This window comes from Ictalurus furcatus, chromosome 19 (genome assembly GCF_023375685.1).
Source record: "Ictalurus furcatus strain D&B chromosome 19, Billie_1.0, whole genome shotgun sequence".
Taxonomy (NCBI): domain Eukaryota; kingdom Metazoa; phylum Chordata; class Actinopteri; order Siluriformes; family Ictaluridae; genus Ictalurus; species Ictalurus furcatus.
The window spans coordinates 1,672,943-1,694,198 of NC_071273.1; the positions used below are offsets into that span (position 1 = coordinate 1,672,943).

Here is a 21,256-nt window from a genome sequence, read left to right on the forward strand (position 1 = left end):
TGATAGTCCATGATGCCATGTATCCTAACAAAATTTCCAGGTCCTCTGGCAGAATAACAGCACCAAAACATTACAGAGCCACCACCATATTTAACCGTGGGCATGAGGTACTTTTCCATATGGCTACCTCTCTGTGTGCGCCAAAACCACTTATGATACCAAAAAGCTCTATTGTGGTTCATCTGGCAATAGTATCTGATCCCATTTGAAGTTCCAGTTGTGTCTGGCAAAAACTGAAGATGCTCAAGTTTGTTTTTGGATAAGAGTACAGAATTTTTACATGAAACCCTTCTAAACATCAAGTCTGTGACTTACGATTGTAGTTTTGGAGACTCTCTGATCCCAAGATACAACTAACTTCTGCAGTTCCCTTTCAAAGGGAACTTCGACGTTGCATTTAGCATAGCAGTATGGGAACGCCTTGTGAGCGTGACCGGTATCTGAAGCTTGTGTAAAATTATGCCTCTACTTATAGGCCGGCCATGATCAGGTGACGTGGCAATTAAGCGCATTGCATGATAAATATATGGCACCTGTGAACCACGCCACCTTATCTTCAGCGAGACTGCATATCTGTTGTTTGTGTGACAAAAACGCTTCATTTCTACTCGATATTTTCTCAAAATCTCTGAACTTTTCTATCTCTTTTTTTTAGAGGAAAAGAGAGGTAAGTAATGAGCGAGAAAGAATTCAAGGAGTGTGTTACGGCTTGCTCCTGTTTCATCACGGGGAAAAGTGCACACTTTCTGGATGAAGTGTTAGCGGTGTAGTATGCATTGGCAGCCTCAAGAGGCTGCGCATGGTAATGCCTACATTAAGCAGCTCGGCTCGCAACTCGCGCTCTTCTCGAAAAAAAACGGAAGCCGAAGTGAGTCGGGTTTCAGAGTCTCGTGGATCTGGGCAGGCCGCTGCCGAGGCAGCCAGCCGTCTCAGGTTCGGGGGATCTCTTATAGATCCAGAAGAGGAGCCGGAGACGAGCGCTGCTCTATCTCTTGCTCTGTCTTCCGGGTTCAGTTCTCCGCTGGATTTTGGAGCTCGCGTCGCGACTCCTCCTTCTGCTATGGAAAGCCAAAAGTGTAATAATTCCTCTCTGACTCCAAGGAGTTAGAAGGATGTGTTAAAAACTGAGAGCAGCATATAAATAGCTGCTTGAAGTGATTACCCAGTGAAAGTAAATCCCTCACACTGCAGAAACTCCCCTTTCTTCCAGAAGTGCATGACAAAATCTCAGGCTTCTGGGGGAAAACCACTCATAAGCCATATTCATAACCCCACGATGTTGGATTATTCGGCCATTGTGGGAATGAATGGCATGGCTATTTATCTACGCTCAAGGTGGAGGAGGCGCTTGCGAGCTACCTCTCTCCACCGACGGCAGATAATTACGGGGGCCGGATTGCATCCAAGCCATGTAAGGCCACTGTGGCATTGGTGGGCAAGCCTATGCAGTAGTAGTCTTGCTTGGGGGTCACTGCAGACAATGACAGGGTTGCAGGCCTACCAAGCAGACCTGCTGAGTGAGCTCGCCATATGGCGGCATTAAAAAAAAAAGCCAGTTCCTTCCCTGTTGTCTCGATGTCACCCGGGCATCCACGAGTGGAGCCTGGGCCAGCACTAGTGTGAGGGAGACCCAGAAGGCGAGTATGGCAGCCCACCATCCCCCGCAGACAGCCAGGGGAACCGGGCGGCCACAGTCGCGGTCTGCTACAAGGCCTGATCTGAGAACGGTCATAAAGGCCAAGCAGGCAAAGAAGAGCGGTCCTGAGGGGCCGTGGAGGGATGTATCTGGGGCCATGAGGTTGTTAGGGCGCCTCCCCTAGCCAAGGCGGTCCCCAAGTTTTCAGTGTTCTCTGGTCAGCGAGCTGTCACAGGTCAACGAAAATCTGATGCTTCCCTCCAATAGAATGTGGAATAGTTAACGTCATTAAAAGACCATTGGGCAGCATGCAACTACTGCCAAATGTGTCTCCATGGGTTCTGGCTACCGTAGAAAGGGTTACTGGGTCCAGTTATAGCTCGACCCCCCCCCCCGTTCACAGGTGTGCTCACCACAGCAGTCAGCACAGACCAGAGCCCAACGTTAGCGCAGAAGGTAAGCTCCCTTTTGGACAATGGGGCCATAGAACATGTACCCCGATCCCGAAGGGAGGGAGGTTTACAGCCATTATTTCCTGTTCCGCAAAAAAGTGGGAGTATGCGGCCAATTTTAGATCTGCATCATCTGAACCATACTCTTCGGAGATACAGGTTCAGAGGCTGATGCTCAAACTTATCGTGCCACAGTTTCAGTTCGAGAACTGGTTTGTGGCGATAGATCTAAAAGGTGCATATTTCCACATGGGAATATCACTAGCTTTATCCCCTCGCACCTTCACGAAGTGCATGGATGTCACTCTGGCTCCATTGGGACTCCAGGGCACCTGTGTACCAAACTACCTGGACAACTGGTTAATTCTAGCATGATCCAGGGAGCTGGCGGTTCAACATCGAGATGTTGTTCTCGCCCACATGAAGAGCTTGGGGCTCAGGTTGAATCTCAGAAAAGTATGCTTTCCCCGGTGCAGTGGACAACTTTTCTAGGGGTTATAGGATTCTACTACAATGAGGTCGTTTCTATCCCCAAATGTGTAGTGTCAATCCTATCAACACTGAACAAGATAAAGCTGGATCTTGGGAGACTTTGGGGTGGAGTCCACACATGTGGCCTAGGTCACATCTGTATGCTGCTCCCCCCATCACTCTGCTCCCACAAGCTCTAGCGAGAGTTCGCCAAGACAGTCTGCTAGTAGCACCTTTTTGGCCAGCTCGAACATGGTTTTGAGGAATAATATCCCTGCGAGATGGCACTCCTTGGGAGATTCCCATCCGCAGGGATCCACTGTAGACCCAGTAAACTGCGCAATAGCTACAGTCCGGGAGCTCCTACAAGAACATTTCTCAGAGGGGTGGGGTCCTTCTACAATCAGGGTTATGTGGCCGCCATTTCGGCCAACCACGCCCCTGTTGAGGGAGCCTCTGTGGTGCAACATCCTCTAACTTCGAGGTTCATGCGTGGTGTCAGATGGCTGAGGCCCATCTGCAGGCCGCGCATACCTTCCTGGGACCTTTTGTGGTCCTGGAAGGTCTGTTGGGTGCCCCATTCGAGCCCCTAGAGTGGATCTACTGTCTCAAGCCGGAGGGCTGATTTATCACCCTCGGCCAGAACTACGGAAACTGTGGGTCTGGCCCCTGGGGGGCACCAGCTCATAGATTCTGGTCTCACAACTGAGATTGTAGAAACCATGTTAAATGCTAGAGCACCATCCACAAGGAAATCGTATGCACTCAAGTGGCAGCTTTTTGTCTTGTGGTGTGAGGAACGTCAACTAGACCCAGTGAACTGCACAATAGCTACAGTCCTGGAGCTCTTACAAGAATGTTGAATGAATGAACCATGCCCCTGTTGATGGAGCCTCTGTGGGGCAACATCCTCTAACTTCAAGGTTCATGCATGGTGTCAGACGGCTGAAGCCCATCTGCAGGCCATGCATACCTTCCTGGGACCTTGCTGTGGTCTTGGAAGGTCTGTCAGGGGCCCCATTTGAGCCCTTAGAGTCAGCCTCTGAGAAGCTTCTGACTCTAAAGTTAGCTCTTTTACTGGCCCTGACATCTCTCAAGCGAGTGGGAGGTCTACAAGCTCTCTCTGTTGCCCTTTCCTGCCTTGACTTTACCCCTGGATTAGCCAAGGCCTTCCTGTATCCTAGGCCGGATTATATTCCTAAAGTGCCTACATCGGCTGCCCACCCTGTGGTGTTGCAGGCTTTCTGCTCTCCTCTGTTCCTCACACCGGAACAAGAGAGGATGCACCTGCTGTGTCCAGTAAGTGCCCTCTGTACTTACGTCCACCGCTCCGGCCAGTGTCGTAAGTCGGAGCAGCTGCTGGTCTGCTTTGGCAGCGACAGGAAAAGTGATGCTGTGTCAAAGCAGCGCATCTCTACTTGGATAGTGGAAGCGATCTCTAGGGTTTACGACACGCGGTCTCGCCACGCCTCTGGGCATAAGAGCTCATTTCACTAGGGCGGTCGCCTCCTCGAAGGCTTTGTCCAAAGGGGTATCCTTGCAGGATGTGTGTGCAGCTGCAGGGTGGTCTATACCACACACAGTCATTCGTTATTACAGCCTGGATATCCATTCCACCCCGGGCCCGAGGGTCTTGCAGTGACCCTCGGGCTTGGGTATTTTTGAACAGGCCGTACCCTTGGTATGGATATCCAGAGTGGGTGGGAGTGGGTATTCCCGTTCCCATACTGTTATGCTAAATGCAACGTCGAAGGTCCCTTTGAAAGGGAACGTCGGGGTTACGCATGTAACCCTGTTCCCTGAGAAGGGAACGATACGTTGCATAGCACTGTCATACCAGGGCAGGCCTGTGAATTGCGCCTTCGCTTCATATAATAGAGGGTGGCGGCGTGGTTCACAGGTGCCATATATATATATATATATATATATATATATATATATATATATACAGTGAGGGAAAAAAGTATTTGATCCCCTGCTGATTTTGTATGTTTACCCACTGACAAAGAAATGATCAGTCTATAACTTTAATGGTAGATTTATTTGAACAGTGAGAGACAGAATAACAACAAAAAAATCCAGAAAAACACACATCAAAAATGTTATAAATTGATTTGCATTTTAATGAGGGAAATATGTATTTGATCCCTCTGCAAAACATGACTTAGTACTTGGTTTAAAAACCCTTGTTGGCAATCACAGAGGTCAGACGTTTCTTGTAGTTGGCCACCAGGTTTGCACACATCTCAGGAGGGATTTTGTCCCACTCCTCTTTGCAGATCTTCTCCAAATCATTAAGGTTTCGAGGCTGACGTTTGGCAACTCGAACCTTCAGCTCTCTCCACAGATTTTCTATGGGATTAAGGTCTGGAGACTGCCTAGGTCACTCCAGGACCTTAATGTGCTTCTTCTTGAGCCACTCCTTTGTTGCCTTGGCCATGTGTTTTGGGTCATTGTCATGCTGGAATATCCATCCACAACCCATTTTCAATGCCCTGTCTGAGGGAAGGAGGTTTTCACCCAAGATTTGACGGTACATGGCCCCGTCCATCGTCCCTTTGATGCGGTGAAGTTGTCCTGTCCCCTTAGCAGAAAAAAAACCCCAAAGCATAATGTTTCCACCTCCATGTTTGACGGTGGGGATGGTGTTCCAGGGGTCATAGACAGCATTCCTCCTCCTCCAAACACGGCGAGTTGAGTTGATGCCAAAGAGCTCCATTTTGGTCTCATCTGACCTCAACGCTTTCACCCAGTTGTCCTCACAATCATTCAGATGTTCATTGGCAAACTTCAGACGGGCATGTATATGTGTTTTCTTGAGCAGCGGACCTTGCGCGCGCTGCAGGATTTCAGTCCTTCACGGCGTAGTGTGTTACCAATTGTTTTCTTGGTGACTATGGTCCCAGCTGCCTTGAGATCATTGACAAGATCCTCCCGTGTAGTTCTGGGCTGATTCCTCACTGTTCACATGATCCATGCAACTCCACAAGGTGAGATCTTGCATGGAGCCCCAGGCCGAGGGAGATTGACAGTTCTTTTGTGCTTCTTCCATTTGCGAATAATCGCACCAACTGTTGTCCCCTTCTCACCAAGCTGCTTGGCAATGGTCTTGTAGCCCATTCCAGACTTGTGTAGGTCTACAGTCTTGTCCCTGACATCCTTGGAGAGCTCTTTGGTCTTGGCCATGGTGGAGAGTTTGGAATATGACTGATTGATTGCTTCTGTGGACAGGTGTCTTTTATACAGGTAACAAACTGATATTAGGAGCACTCCCTTTAAGAGTGTGCTCCTAATCTCAGCTCGTTACCTGTATAAAAGACACCTGGGAGCCAGAAATCTTTCTGATTGAGAGGGGGTCAAATACTTTTTTCCCTCATTAAAATGCAAATTAATTTATAAAATTTTTGACATGCGTTTTTCTGGATTTTTTTGTTGTTATTCTGTCTCTCAGTGTTCAAATACAACTACCATTAAAATTATAGACTGATCATTTCTTTGTCAGTGGGCAAACGTACAAAATCAGCAGGGGATCAAATACTTTTTTCCCTCACTGTATATATATATATATATATATATATATATATATACGCGCTTAATTGCCACGTCACCTGATCATGGCAGGCCTATAAGTAGAGGCATGATTTTACACAAGCTTCAAATACCGGTCACGCGCACAAGGCGTTCCCATACTGTTATGCTAAATGCAAATACATGCGTAACCCCGACGTTCTCCAGCTGTGATCCTTGGAGGTTTGAATCCATTTGAATCGTCCTCTTCACAATGCATTGATACAATATAGATAAACATCCTCTTCCCGGTTGATTCATAACATTTCCAGTTGACTGGATCCTCTTAATTATTGCCCTTGTGGTGGAAATGGGCATTTTCAATGCTTTTGCTATTTTCTTATAGCCACTTCCCATTTTGTGAAGCTCAACAACCTTGTGCCGCACATCACAGCTATATTCCTTGGTCTTACCCATTGTTATGAATGACTAAGGGAATTGGCCTATGTGTTACCTCATATTTATACCCCTGTGAAACAGGAAGTCATGATTCAACAATTTCCTGTTCCTAGTCACCCAGGTGATTAAAATATGAATGGGAATATACTTCAAATATATTTTTCTCATATGAATTCATAGGGGTGCCAACAATTGTTGCACACCTACATTTAGCAAAGATATTTTTTGGATAAACCTGTGTTGTGTTTGCAGTTGCTTTATATCCATGAGAGCAAAGTATTATTTTTTAACAAAACAGCAAAAAATTAAACATTAAAGATAATTTTTCACAGCCTTCTTTGCTCATATTTACAAAGGTATCAAAATTACTGGAGGGCACTGTTTGTACACAAAATTCATGAAGTGGAAACATGTTTTTAGAAGTTTTTGTAAATGTATTTTAAAAAATCAAAAACTGAAATTTCTCATTTAGATAAATATTTATACCTTTTCCTAAATGCACACCCAGTTGAACTCAGGTGCATCCTGTGTGCTTTGATTGCACTGTATGACCAAAAGTATGTAGAGACCTGACTATCACACATATGTGAGCCTTTAACTGTTGCCACAGTATTAGGAGCACACAATTGTCTAGAATGTCTTTATATGACATGGAAGGCATCCACACCTGCTCTACACAGATCCTCCACTGGTGTCCCACAAGGCTTAGAACTTGGTCCTCTTCTGTTCTCCCTCTATACTCTATCTCTTGATTCGGTTATATGCTCACCAAGAGTTTTCAGTTTTCATGACATGGGATTTCAAGCCACTGCTATGCGGAGGACACTTAATTCATCCACTCCTTTCCTCCCTCAGACACTCAGCATGTCTGGCAGAAATCTTATCATGGATGACAACTCATCAGTTGCAACTTAATCCCAGAAAAACTGAACTGCTGTTCATCCCAAAAGATTCATCCCTATGTCATCTTGTGATCTCCCTGGACAACTCTCAGATCTCGTCATCTGTCACAGCACGTAACCTTGGGGGAACCATGGAAAATCACCTGTCCTTTTCCTCTCACATTGCTAATCTGTCATGCTCATGCCGATTTCTCCTTTGCAGCATCAGAAGGATTCATCGATTTCTATACACACAGGCCACTCAGGTGCTTGTTCAGTCCCTTGTTATTTTGAGACTGCCTCTTCCTCTGAGCACCTGCAACTAATTTGATCTCTGCAACTAATCCAGAATGCAGCTGCACAGTTTTTTTTTCAACCTTCCTAAGTTATCCCACAGCACCCCATTGCTACGCTCCCTAAACTGGCTTCCTGTAGCTGCCTGCATCCAGTTTAAAACACTGATACTTGCCTACAAGGCCAAAAATGGACCAGCACCCACCTACCTTAAAGTACTTATCACACCCCGCACTGCAACACGCTCCTTCCAACACTCTAGCATGGATTGCTTGGTCCCCCAATCCCTCAGGGTACAAGGAAGGCATGAATCAAAACTCTTCTCTGTTCTGGCACCAAGGCATTGAAATAAACCTCCCCTAGATGCCCAAACAGCTGAATCTTTAGCCGACTAAAGATGTACCTCTTCATGAGGTGCTTAAATTAGAACTTTATTTACAAAATAATAATAATAATAATCATAATAATAATAATAATTCATAGTAGTAGTAGGAGTAATAGTACCTGTATTATTATTATTATTATTATTATTATTATTATTATTATCTTGTGTTGTACTATATTACCTACTCAACTTCTTAGTTCCTGACCTTGTGAACCAGTTTGAGTATGTATTTATTGATGGAGACTTCAAAGCACTTTTGCAAGTCACTGGCAAATGCCATAAATGTAAATTTATGCTGTAATGTAGCATTTAGGGACCTAGCTAGAATCTGTTCCAGCATGAACATGCTCCTGTGCACAAAGTGAGGTCTATAAAGAGATCCTTTGCCAAAGTTGGTGTACAAGAACTCCAGAGATCTCCACAGAGCCCTCACCTGAACCCTACTGAACAGCTTTGGTACGAGTTGGAACACAGAACACAGACACAGCCAGGCCTCCTCACCCAACATCAGTGCCTGACTTCAATAATGCTCTTGTGACTCAATAAAATTCCCACAGCCACGTTCCACATTCTACTAGAAAGCCTTCCAAGAAGAGTGGAGGCTGAGGGAACAACTCAATATTAATGCCCATTGTTTTTGGATGGGATGTTCATCAAGCAAATATGGAGGTTATAATCAGGTGTCCACATCATTTTGGCCATGTAGTGCATCTTGAAATATCTCTAGAATAGGAGTCCACCTGTGGCAATCTGAATTGATTGGACATGATTTAGAAAGACATACACCTGAGTCTATAAGGTCCCACAATTCACAGTGAATGTCAGACTAAAAACCAAGCCATGAAGTTCATGGGACTTCCTATAGACCTCTGGAATCAAATCTTGTGGAGACAGATCTGGGTGAGGATATAATCCCATTTTTAAAGGTTTGAATGCTCCAAACAGTATAGTGGGCTCCATTAATGTGAAATGAGTTAGGAACCACCATAAATCTGGCTAGAGTTGCCTGTCTGTCCAAATTCAGAAACCTTGCTCATGGTAGTGACTAGAGAGATGAAGCTCATTAGTAAAAAACAAACAAAAAAAAAACATTTAGCAGGGATATGGACTCTGGGAGCATGAGGAAAAGATTATCTGGTCTGATGACACAAAAAATTAACTCTCTGGGATCAACTCCAAGCATTGGCACTTTCATGTCTTGTGAAAACCAGGTACAACTGGCTAACACTCTACAGTAAAGTATGGTGGTGGTAGCATCATGCTTTGGGTACACATTTCAGTAGCAGGGACGAGGAAACTGGTCAGAATTATGGGAAGGATGTATGCAGCTCCACATCCAGGGAGAAACTGCACAAGTGTTTAAAGCTTGTACAGACTTCCAAGAAGACTCAAAATCTTGTAATTGCTGCCAAAGGAACTTCTACAAAGTACCAAATAAAAATCTGAATACTTATCTAAATGAGAGATTTTAGTTTTGGATTTTTACATACATTCAAATACCAAATTAGATGGCTATATATATATATATATATATATATATATATATATATATATATATATATATATACACTCGCCATGTATGAAAGGTTTTCCCTTTCAGTCTCCTCTTCAGGAGGTAAAATGCTGCTCAATTGGGTTAAGGTCTGGTGATTGACTTGGCCAGTTTAAAACCTTCCACTTTCTTTGCCTGATGAAGTCCTTTGTTGACTTGGCAGTGTGTTTTCGACAACACTTACTTTTCCAGCCTTTTGTTGCCCCTGCCCCAACTTTTTTGAGAAAAAAAGTTGTAGCCATGAAATTCAAAATTACCTTATTTTTGTCTTATAATGGTACATTTACTCAGTTTAAACATTTTATGTGTTTTCTATGTTCTATTGTGAATAACATATGGGTTTATGAGACTTGTAAATCATTGCATTCTGTTTTTATTTACATTTATTTACATTTTATACAGTGTCCCAACTTTTTTGGAATTGGGGTTGTATTTTCATGTCTTTATACCATGTAGATACTCAGTGTACACCCTTTATGCCTTCACACACCAACATAATCATACACGTGTGGAAAGTAGTCTCCCATTTTGATGCATATCCAACACACTCAATTGGCAGTTCACACTGGAACTATCCTAATGGTCAGACTGCAATAATGGTGAAAGTAATAAGTCAAAGACTTTCTCCGGTTCGGGGTTGCAGATTCAGACTTGGATAGTGTGCACTTTGGCATAGTGCATTCTAGTGCCCTCAGCTGCAGACAAAGATAATGCTATGAGATATGTTGTCTTTACTGGACACTGCAAATACAATCATACACACACAGAGACAGAGAGACAGAGAGAGAGAGAGAGAGAGAGAGAGAGAGAGAGAAAATGAATGAATGAATACAACAACTAGTGCAGAGAGAAAAGAGAAAAACTTACACAGACACTCATAAAACATAAAATGCCTTTGTGGCAGCTATGTGACATGAGGTCAGCAATGCAATATCTTTGATCTGTCTTCCTTCCTTTAAAGCCAGCTGACCCTTCTTCCTCTTCTCATTCCTCTGTGGGAAGACAAATGGTAAGAACTGCCGGGGAATCAAACCTCACAGTCTATCCCCTTCATTAAACTTAACCTTCCAGTCATTGTAGCCATCCAGGCTCAAGCATGTCATACTCATGCACCTCCATGGAAATGCAAACTCACAAAACATGTCTTAGATTACTGGGCAGATTTGTATCAACCAAAATGTGGAATGTGTCTATTGTGGTGTTGTGGCCCCTTTCATGTCCAACTCATCTGTCATCATCACCATCTGTCATGGTGCACTTTGGTCACATGAGCATTGCAACTCTCTGTGTGATATAATGCTAGCCTTTTCCTGATTTTTTTTTTGTTTTGGCATTTACCAGGGTGCAATATTACAAAGGTCAGAAACCAACTGGTAAAAATATATTTGCCATGGAATTAATGTATTACCTGTTGATTCTCATTTTTAAAATTATGTTTGGGCTATATGTCAATGTGTCTGTACATACATACATACATGCATACATACATGAGAGGAAATGATTATCTCTTTTGTTTTTGTTATTTTAAATATTTTCACTGCATATAGTTTATCCACTTCAAATTTACACACACAATGTCTTTTGACTTTGATAAATATGAACAAAAAATGTGTATTAGAAACATATGTCAAAAAAGACACTTATAGGGAAAAGAGCACTGTTGCGAAAGTACTAATGAAAACCTGTGAAATGACTTTACAAGGGCTGCATAGGGAGATGTACTCACGATGCGATAGATCTAGAGTATTTTGGCAAGGAAGAGTGGAATAACGTTGCCAAATCAAGATGTGCTAAGTTTCTAAGAGTGCTGTATTACAAGTAAAAGGTTCTTTAACAAACTAGTAGTTAAGTGTTGTGCAGCGTCGTTGTCTTCTGAATCTGTGAACAAAAAATACGAGTATGGTAGCCTGAAAACAGGTTCTCGCTTTGGGAAAGACATTTTTAAGACTAATATTTATTTATTAATTTTAAATTTCTTCAGCACTCACATTAAATATGTTATAGCTGGAGAAGGTTATAAAAATATGATCAAGGTTTTGAACATTCCTGGAGCACTATAACAAAATGGGGAAAAAATGGCCCAGCTCAGATACTACCAAGAACACCAGAGGTCCTAATTTGTGCAACCAATAGAGTTAAAATATATATAGAGCATGCTGGTCACACGATCACATTCTTTCATGGAGAGCCTGCGAGATCTGCACTTGTGAAGTCTGATAGCTCTGGATTATAAATTATACAGTTACACGACCACATTATAATGGTTATAAGGCCTCTTTAGTAGCCCTGAAACAATACTAGAGGCAATGGGATCAAGCATTTTGGCCGACTTTGTAGCTCTCTTTCTGCCACAGTGCCCATTATGTTTCTGTCAATAAAGTCCCAAGTACAGACATTGTTTGTTTATTCAATTAACATTTTGGGGAAAATTTACACATGTATTTATTATTAGGATATGGTGAACCTGTAGTACATTTTGTTTACAATATTCAGAAATAAGTCATAAGTTTTCTTCATTCAAATTTTGTTCAAAATATTTTGAGAATTGAATCAAATCAAAATTGTGAAGCCAGTGCTCTGCATCAAATCGAATCCCTAATAAGCCCCTAATAGAGATGCATCTGAAACAACTCAGATTTGTAATTGCTGCAAAAGGACTATGATCACTCTGGAAGGTGAATACTTTATTAATTAAGCAATGTTTAGATTTTTTATGTTTAAATATTTCTCAGGACATCTAAATAATTTATTGAATCGAATTTCTTTAGACAGTCACTTCAAAAGAAGCAGAAAAAAATCCCATTCTGATATATTTAGATTTGATGTTGCAACACAGCAAAAAGAAAAGTAATAAAAAATTATTTCTGTAATAACGAATGCTTCCTGGACACTTGGCCATCACAACCAGATGTGATTATTAAACATCCTTTTCCAAAACCATGGGAATGCAGAAGGTCCCTCCTTTGCATCTGTAACACTCTCCCCTGTTCTGGAAAGCTTTTGATTAGATTTTGGAACGTGGCTATGGGAATTTCTACCTGTTCAACCACAAAAGTATTAAAGAGTTTGGGAATTGATGTTGGACATGAAGGCCTGCTGTGCAGTCAGCATTCCAGTTCTTTAAAAGTGTGGTTGAGGTCAGTGCTCTGTGCAGGACACAGGATTGTCCACTCCAGCCATGACAAATCATGTCTTTAAGACATCACTTTGTGCACAGGGACTAATTGTAGTGCTAAAACATACAAAGATATTCTAGAAATTTATATATATATATATATATATATATATATATATATATATATATATATATATATATATATATATATATATTAATATTAATATTATTAGACAGCTTTGTCTCCCAAAGTTGATCTATAAATGCTATAGCATATGATTTAATAGAATTTCAATTAAACCATTCAGTAAAGCCATGTTCCTTGTAGATACTATCAGAATAGAAATGTTTCATTGTGGGATAAATATGATCAGTCAAAATAATTTTGGATTGATTTGCAATGACCGTTTGTACTGATTCATTTCATGACCAAACAAATGACATTGTTTAACTAAATGACTAAACTGACCAGTCTACATCTCTGTACACAAATACCTATGGTTTTTCCACTACTGAATGAATGAATACACAAGTCCAAAATGTGTATTTATCTTTGTAATATGGGGATTTATGTTCTGCATCCTTTCTGTTATGTTCTGATACTGTAATTTATGCCTCCTTGTCTTGAGCTCACTGTAGGATGTAATAGAGAAAAAATGAATATATTAGTTATATTATTAAAAAATATATCTGTGTTTTTTGTGTCTGTATGTGTATGTTGGGATGGGGTGGTTCCTGTGTGTATGTGTGTTCGTGCTTTCTTGTCTGTCTGTGAAATACTGAAAGGGTCTCCAGAATACAGAAGATAATGCCAGGATTTCCATTACCTTCTTCCGACTCTTTCGAGTTATGAGACTGGTAAAGCTGCTTTCACGTGGAGAGGGAATTCGAACATTGCTGTGGACCTTTATCAAATCTTTCCAAGTGAGAAGTGGCTTAGATTACATTTTGGAAATTAATTAAAAAATGAAATAATTAATGAAACATAAAAATATACAAATAATCCTTTTTGATTGTATTTGTTTTCTCTCTATCTGTAGGCACTTCCTTATGTAGCATTACTCATAGTAATGCTTTTCTTCATCTACGCTGTTATTGGAATGCAGGCAAGTCTTCAGTCAATATCCTTTGTCTTTACTTTTCTTTATATTCAATATAGATACAGGCATAAATGTACAAAATCATGCAGATACAGATCAAGAGCTTCAGTCAAAGTTTATAACAAACATCATAATAGGAAAAATGTGATCTCAGTAACTTTAACTGTGCGTGGTTGTTGATGGCTAGTTTGAGTATTTCATAAACAGCTGATCTTCTGGGATTTTCATGCACAACAGGCTATAGAGTTTACACAGAATGGTGCAAAAAAAAAAAAAATCCAATGAGCGGCGGTTCCTCAGACAAAAAAACACACCTTGTTTTTGAGAGTGGTCAGGGAGAATGGCCTGACTAGTTTGAGCTGACAGTAAAGCAATCGTAACTCAAATAGCCAGTCTTTACAACAGTGGTGAGCAGAAAAGCATCTCAGAACATATAACATGTCAAACCTGGATGGGCTACAACAGCAGAAGATTAAATCTGGTTCCACTCTTCTCAGCCAAGAACTGGAAGTAGTGTCCATTCACAACTCCATACAATTTAAACTCCATTTAAACCCTAATGACCTTTTTCTAGTGACCAATAATTTGAAGAAGTGTTACTATTTGATAGACATAAGCCTAATTTCCTTTGATTTGCTAACCTTTTTAGATGATGTTGTTGCACTAACAATGGGAACTGCAAAAAGTGCTATTAGAGGTCAACTGGGGCAGGGACACTCTCCTCCCCATGCTTGCTATTCAGTGGAGTAGAAGGAGTGGACAACACATGGCTGAAGAAAATGTTTATCTTTGCCAATGCCATTTTTTTTTGTTCTTTCACCTGGTACAGTCATACTCACACACACTTTTATTTTCATAATGATTTTGTAATATTGAAGAAAAAGTAAGCATTTAATTATACCCGTGAAGACGGGCCATGACACAAATCACATACTATCATGCTAGTATGTCAGTACTGGAGCTGCATGAGTTATCAAAATTTCAATACTTTTTCAATACTACAAAGTATGGGTGTAATGATGCACTCCGGTCATGATTCAACTCGATTCATGATACTGCCTTTATAATTTTGATTTGTTTAAATTCTCAATATATTTTGAACAAAGAAAATTATGACTGAAAAGACCCAGGAGTGGGCATCCCAGCAAATTTAGTCCAAGGTCAATGCTTGGAAGTATAAATAAAAACCCAAGAGCTACACTACATGACTTTCTCTCCAAAAATAATTTGGCAGCATGACTTAGGTTTGCAAAATTCTTTTGAACAAACCACTACAGTTCAAAAACAATATCATTTGGACTGATGAGACCAAAGTGGAGATGTTTGGTCATGATGCACAGTGCCGTGTTTGGCCAAAACCAAACACAGTATATCACCACCAGCTCCTCATACCAACTGACAATGATCCCAAGCATGCCAGCAAATCCATATCTGAATGGCTAAAGAAGAAAAAAACAAGCTGTTGGAATGGCCAAGTCAAACTCCAGACCTCAACCCCACTGAGATGATGTAGTGGTATCTTAAGAGAGCTGTGCATAAATGAATGCCCACAAACATCAATGAACTGAAACAATTTTGTAAAGAAAACTAGGCCAAAATGTCTCCAAAACAATGTGTGAGACTGATAAACGCCTACAGAAAATGTTTACTTTGTAATTATTGCTAAAGGTGATTCTACATGTTGCTGAGGTATTGGGTGTACTTGTGTTTTCCCCACCTGGTTTCTGAGGTAGGTAGTGCACCACCTATGCACTAGAACAGAGAAGAGCCTTGATGCCTTCCTTGTACCCTGGGAATGGCTTACTTGCATCTTTTCAGTGAGTGTCAGCCATGCTCCATGGTGTAAGGGTGGCTAAGGAAGTCATATGCCATGGCAAGAGGGTGGCTATAGAAGTATGCATAATGCAGGTCCTCTGATGCGAACCAGTCTTGTGCTTACATGGCATGAACAACACCTGGCAACTTTAGCTTTCTCACCAAAACTGGACAGTTTCAATGAGCTTATGCTTACTGTAGCCTTAGTTTCCTGTTCTTAATGGACAATGAAGTGAAACCAGATGTGGTCTTCTGCTGTAGCCCAAGTTAAACATTTAGTCAGATGCTTTCTGTTCACCACAGTTGTAAACAGTGGTTATTTGAGTTACCATAGCCTTCATGTCAGCTCAAACTATTTTGGCCATTCTCTCTCTCTTTCTCTTTCTCTTTCTCTCTCTCTCTCTCTCTCTCTCTCTCTATATATATATATATATATATATATATATAGCATATATATAGCAACACAACGTCTAGTATAGTTTCATTCGATACTAGGCTCTTGATTTGATACATCAGTATACAGAACAATACATTCAGCAGAGTGAATAATAAAGTAGGCTATTCATCATAAAAATTACTGATTATATTATGTGAAAATCAAGCCAATGCTTCCTCCTCTAAAAGTAACTTCCTCTTTGTCTCTAACTGGGAGGAGCTACAGGTGTTTTAAAAATGTTTCTCTTAAGCATGCTGTTTTTATGAGAAAATAAGCCAACTTACTAGTATGCTAGCATATCAATGACAAATTCAGCAGCATACAGAAGCTGGAAGATTCTTCAGTATTTAAGGCCTGATGTAAGGCACCACTTCATCTTCCCAGGATGTTACAACACTGACAGCCAGAGAGTGGTGGCATAAGATGTGAGAAAGGTTTCATGCACTGAGTGAAAATTCACCCAAAACTGTACCAATGAGAGATAAATTGTGATAATGATTCCTGGTTTGCTCACAATAAAACCGTTGTCTATACAGACTTGCATCATACTGTTTGTAAATGCACATTACAGAAAACATCAACAATTAAGGATGCACTGAATCAATGTGTGCAGAGCTCACAAACTTTCATGCTGCAGTACATGCCGCCTGTTGCACTGACTCTAATATTGATGAAGTGCTTCAAGAGGATCATCCTGATCCATATCCAGATCGTCACACCTGACACTCTGGACCCTCTCCAGTTCACGTACAGAGCAAACAGGTCCACAGATGACGCCGTCAGCACAATGATACACACTGCCCTCACACAACTTGAGAACAAGTACAGCTATGTTCGAATGCTGTTTATCAACTATAGCTCAGCATTCAACACGGTGATACCATCTATGCTTGCCAACAAGCTTAGCACACTTGTCATGCTACCCACCCTCTGCAACTGGGTTCTGGACATTCTAACAGGGAGACCCCAGTCTGTTAGAATGTTAGCTGTACTCAAAGCAATATATTTTTTAAACTTAACTGGTTTAAGGAAATCTGTTCCCTTACTTGATTTGAGTAAACACATCAGGTTTTACAGTGTATTATTATTATTATTATTATTATTTATTATTATTTTTTAATATATATTATTATTATCCCACAGATGTTTGGTAAGATCGCACTGACAGACAACAGCCAGATCAACCGAAACAACAATTTTCAAACATTCCCGCAAGCTGTGCTGCTGCTTTTCAGGTGAGCTCTGTCTTTCTCTCTGTCATTTGTTCCAGTACCTTTTATTGATCAGAAGACCAAGCATAGTGTAACCATGTGTATATTGTTGTGTGCCCATGTTCAGATGTGCAACAGGTGAGGCCTGGCAGGAGATAATGCTGGCCTGCTCCCCAAATCGCCCATGTGAAAAGGGTTCTGAAGAGGCCCCTACCAGTGAGGAGTGTGGCAGTCATTTTGCCATCATTTACTTTGTCAGTTTCTACATGCTTTGTGCTTTTCTGGTGAGTGCTTCCTGCTCATATTTGTCCAATAGAGCTGATTCAAAATCCTTGAGACATAGGTTTAAGTCATATGCTTTAATCTTTTTGCTCATTTTTGTCTGGTTTAAAGCAATGATGTAAATCATACCTACCAAATTAGTTCGTAATGATTTGTAAGGTGGTCTGGAAAAAGCTGTTGGAAGTTGCTAGAGCTGACATCTGGAAAATAGCTAACCTTGCTTGCAAAATGTGATGATAAGGGGTTTGTATGGTTCCCTACTGTAGCATAACAGAATCGATTCAGTCCAAATGTCTGCAGTGCACCTATTCTGACATATCCTCATTTTTTTTTATGTTTAAATGTTCTATACGTTATAAGTAACTATGCAGAAAAAAATGAATAGTTCTTCATTAACATTTATGGTTCTTTTATAATAACTGCTGATTAATTATGATCATATTGTCATTCATTTCCAATAGCTAAGCTTTACTTTCCTTTTGAAGATCCAGTACCTAATATATCTCAATCTATTCCAATACCACACCATGTAAATATCTGACTTATTAGTGTATACACAAACAGGTCTACTCAGAGTAACACATGGTCAGTGTTACGTTTCTAAATAGTCAGTAAAGGTATAAAGCGAGAAATTGACAAAATAACCAGTAAACATACAGTGTAGTAATGAGTAACAAATATTTTCCATCAACTTACATTCAAAGGTGTTACAAAACATGAACACTTCAGTAATTAATGAGTTACCATATGAAAAATAAATGGAACAGTATTATTAAGTGAAATGTGGTATTCATTACCAATTACTGAAATATTAGATTAGGTTGAGGTATATTAGGTACTGTAGTAGATCTCCACGACTAAGGTAAAGCTTAAGTATTTGGAATTATTGTTAATGTGATCAGTACTTAATCAGTAGTTATTATAAAAGAGTCATAGTTATATAGTAGTTTTCCAGGACATATGTAAGTACCATAAGGATTAGTGAACAATTACTCATTCATTCCTTTTTAGGTCCTGTATAGTTACCTATGAACGGAAAAATAATGTAAAAGTATTATAATGTGTTACCAACATTACTAACAATTAACCTAATAAGAAAAAAACCTGACTGAATTATTCAGTGATTATTTCCCAACCAATGTAAACACAAAGATCAACTGCAGCAAGTGACTTTTACCTCAGAAAAAATGATCAGACAGTGTATCTGATCTATGTATCTGTATGATCAGAAAGTATATGATGTGGATGCTAATCAAAATGATAATGAGCATTTCTTATTGTAAATGTACAATTCTTTAAAATTTGTCAGTAATGTTAGGTTATAAATGTAGAGATAGGCATGGTGTATTTCTGTGGACTTGGAATTAAAATCCTTAAATGGGATTTTCTGTGTGTTCACTTTCAGGGTGATCAGACACCTTGTAATTTTCACAACTATGTTTAAATTTGTGACGGATCTTCACAGGCCACCAGACAATGACGGTATACACTCTCTGCTTTCCTGTCTACAGATTATCAACCTGTTTGTGGCAGTTATAATGGACAACTTTGACTACCTGACACGGGACTGGTCCATACTAGGACCACATCATCTTGATGAGTTCAAGAGGATATGGGCAGAGTATGACCCTGAGGCAAAGTTAGTCACTTCTGTTCTCTTAAATGTATAGGAAAACTTTTTGTTGTTCCTGAGGTTGTTTATGATGAATGGTCCAACAGATAGTGGTATGCATATATTGTCTGCAATCTGATGTAACTCACAGAAGAAGTAGTGTTGTTTGATCATTCACCTTAAGGTGTCTTAAATTGGTTAGATACAGAACACAACTTGCCTTGGCAGCAAAACCCCAGGTATGGGATCCAAAAACTTGTTTATGCAAAATCCTATGATACAAATAATTTTTTTCACATGCATATTTAGCATGTTCTACATTGCAGCTAGTTAAATTTCAAGTCTTAGTTTCCTGCAACAGAATCACATAAAAACTTGAAAAATATTCACATATTATATTTCCTACAATATATGTTACCTAACATTTCAAACTCCCCTGCAGAATGTAAACTAATAACACTGTCAGGCATTCTGTGTTCCAGTATTAGTCAGCATTTATGGCCAGTCCAGAGTATCTCTAGAAATAATCAGTGATGTGTGGGCCACAACACACATTTCAGTATGAAACAGAAAGGTGTACAGGAATTAAATTTAGAATCGGGAAATTAAAATTTATCTGTGGTCTTTATCTTGGGAGCCAGTAATAAATACAAGCTTCTTGTGTGTTAAAATAGGGGAAGGATTAAGCATCTGGATGTGGTGACATTGCTTAGAAGGATTCAGCCACCCCTGGGGTTTGGCAAACTCTGTCCCCACAGAGTGGCCTGCAAGGTATATATATATATAAAAAAAACACCATGCTTTACACATATAAGTAGTTTACACACACCTGCAAAATTGCAGGTCTTTGTGACATAAATAAACAAAGATAAATCATGCGAGATGATTTTCCAGCTTTAATTTTCCAGCAAAATTTAAGTGAAAAACAGAAAAAGAAAAAAACTTGCAATAGTCTGGTTGCATACGTGTTCACACCCCTTAACTAATACTTTGTTAAAGCACCTTTTGCTTGTAATACAGCACTCTTTTTGGGTAAGAGTCTACCAACTTAGCACATCTTGATTTGCAAAAATGCTCCAGATCTATCAAATTATTCTAATATTTTGAGCTACTGGATTTTTTATTTACATAACACAAAGATGGGCGTTGTAGTTAAACCAAGTAAAATAAAAAATGGTGGTTTTGCAATGCCAATACATAGAGGTAACTTTCGAATTCCTGGACCACTTGAGATTGACTGACCCTTTGGTATACCAATGATTCCCTCTATCTTGACCACAGCCCCCATACTAGGTGAAGAGAAGCAGCCCCATAGCATGATGGTATCACCACCATGCTTAACTGTGCGTATGATGTTCTTTGGGTGATAAGCTGTCATGTTTTTGAACCAAACATATGTTTTAAAATTATGACCAAAAAGTTCTAAATTGGTCTCATGAGGCCATTGTGCATTTTGCCACATAGTTCTGCAAAATTTAAGCGGGTTTGGATTATTTATTTATTTATTTATGTATGTATTTATTTATTGAGCATGAGAAAGGGCTTCTGTCTTGGCACTCTACTCCACAGACTAGACATGTTAAGAATATAAAAGATTGTTGGATTGTTGTCACATGCATGGAGTGACCAGTATGTTCAGCTCCGTTAATATTGCTATAGGTCTCTTGGCATCTGATTTGACTGAACACCTTTACAGTGTTCCGTGGTTCGTCTGATGTTTTGGAAATTTTTGTACCCGTCTTCTGACTTTTCCATAATGAGTGCCTGTACATGTTTTGTAAGCTGTTCACAGACCATAGTTTCAGCAGTCAGTTGAAACCAAGAAGATGTCAAGAAAGTACTAAAGAAAGAGTTGATCATTAATCAAAATCACTTCACTGAAGACAGGTATATGATTTTTTGAAGTTTTAAGGTGATTGGTTAATTCTGAGCACAGTCACCTACCCCATTATATAAAAGGGTGTGCACACGTGCAACCAGGTTATTGAAAAAAATATATATTTTTCTTTATTTTGTTTTTCATTTGAATTTTGTTGGCTGCTACATCA

General features: G+C 40.2%; 1 protein-coding gene across 10 annotated transcripts in view; it reads left to right on the forward strand.

Moving 5' to 3' along the window:
• The window catches only part of cacna1c (calcium channel, voltage-dependent, L type, alpha 1C subunit), a 315,602-nt gene that overhangs the window by 247,704 nt on the left and 46,642 nt on the right, over positions 1 to 21,256 (forward strand). For all 10 annotated transcript variants that reach the window (XR_008388488.1, XR_008388489.1, XM_053649808.1 and 7 more), the window contains 6 exons: positions 13,539 to 13,676; positions 13,793 to 13,858; positions 17,247 to 17,338; positions 17,442 to 17,598; positions 19,108 to 19,235; positions 19,883 to 19,979. Coding sequence is in view for 8 of the 10 variants with exons in the window: in XM_053649808.1 (XP_053505783.1) it covers positions 13,539 to 13,676; positions 13,793 to 13,858; positions 17,247 to 17,338; positions 17,442 to 17,598; positions 19,108 to 19,235; positions 19,883 to 19,979 (678 nt within the window). In the remaining 2 variants the exon portion in view is untranslated. The remainder of the gene's footprint in view (positions 1 to 13,538; positions 13,677 to 13,792; positions 13,859 to 17,246; positions 17,339 to 17,441; positions 17,599 to 19,107; positions 19,236 to 19,882; positions 19,980 to 21,256) is intronic.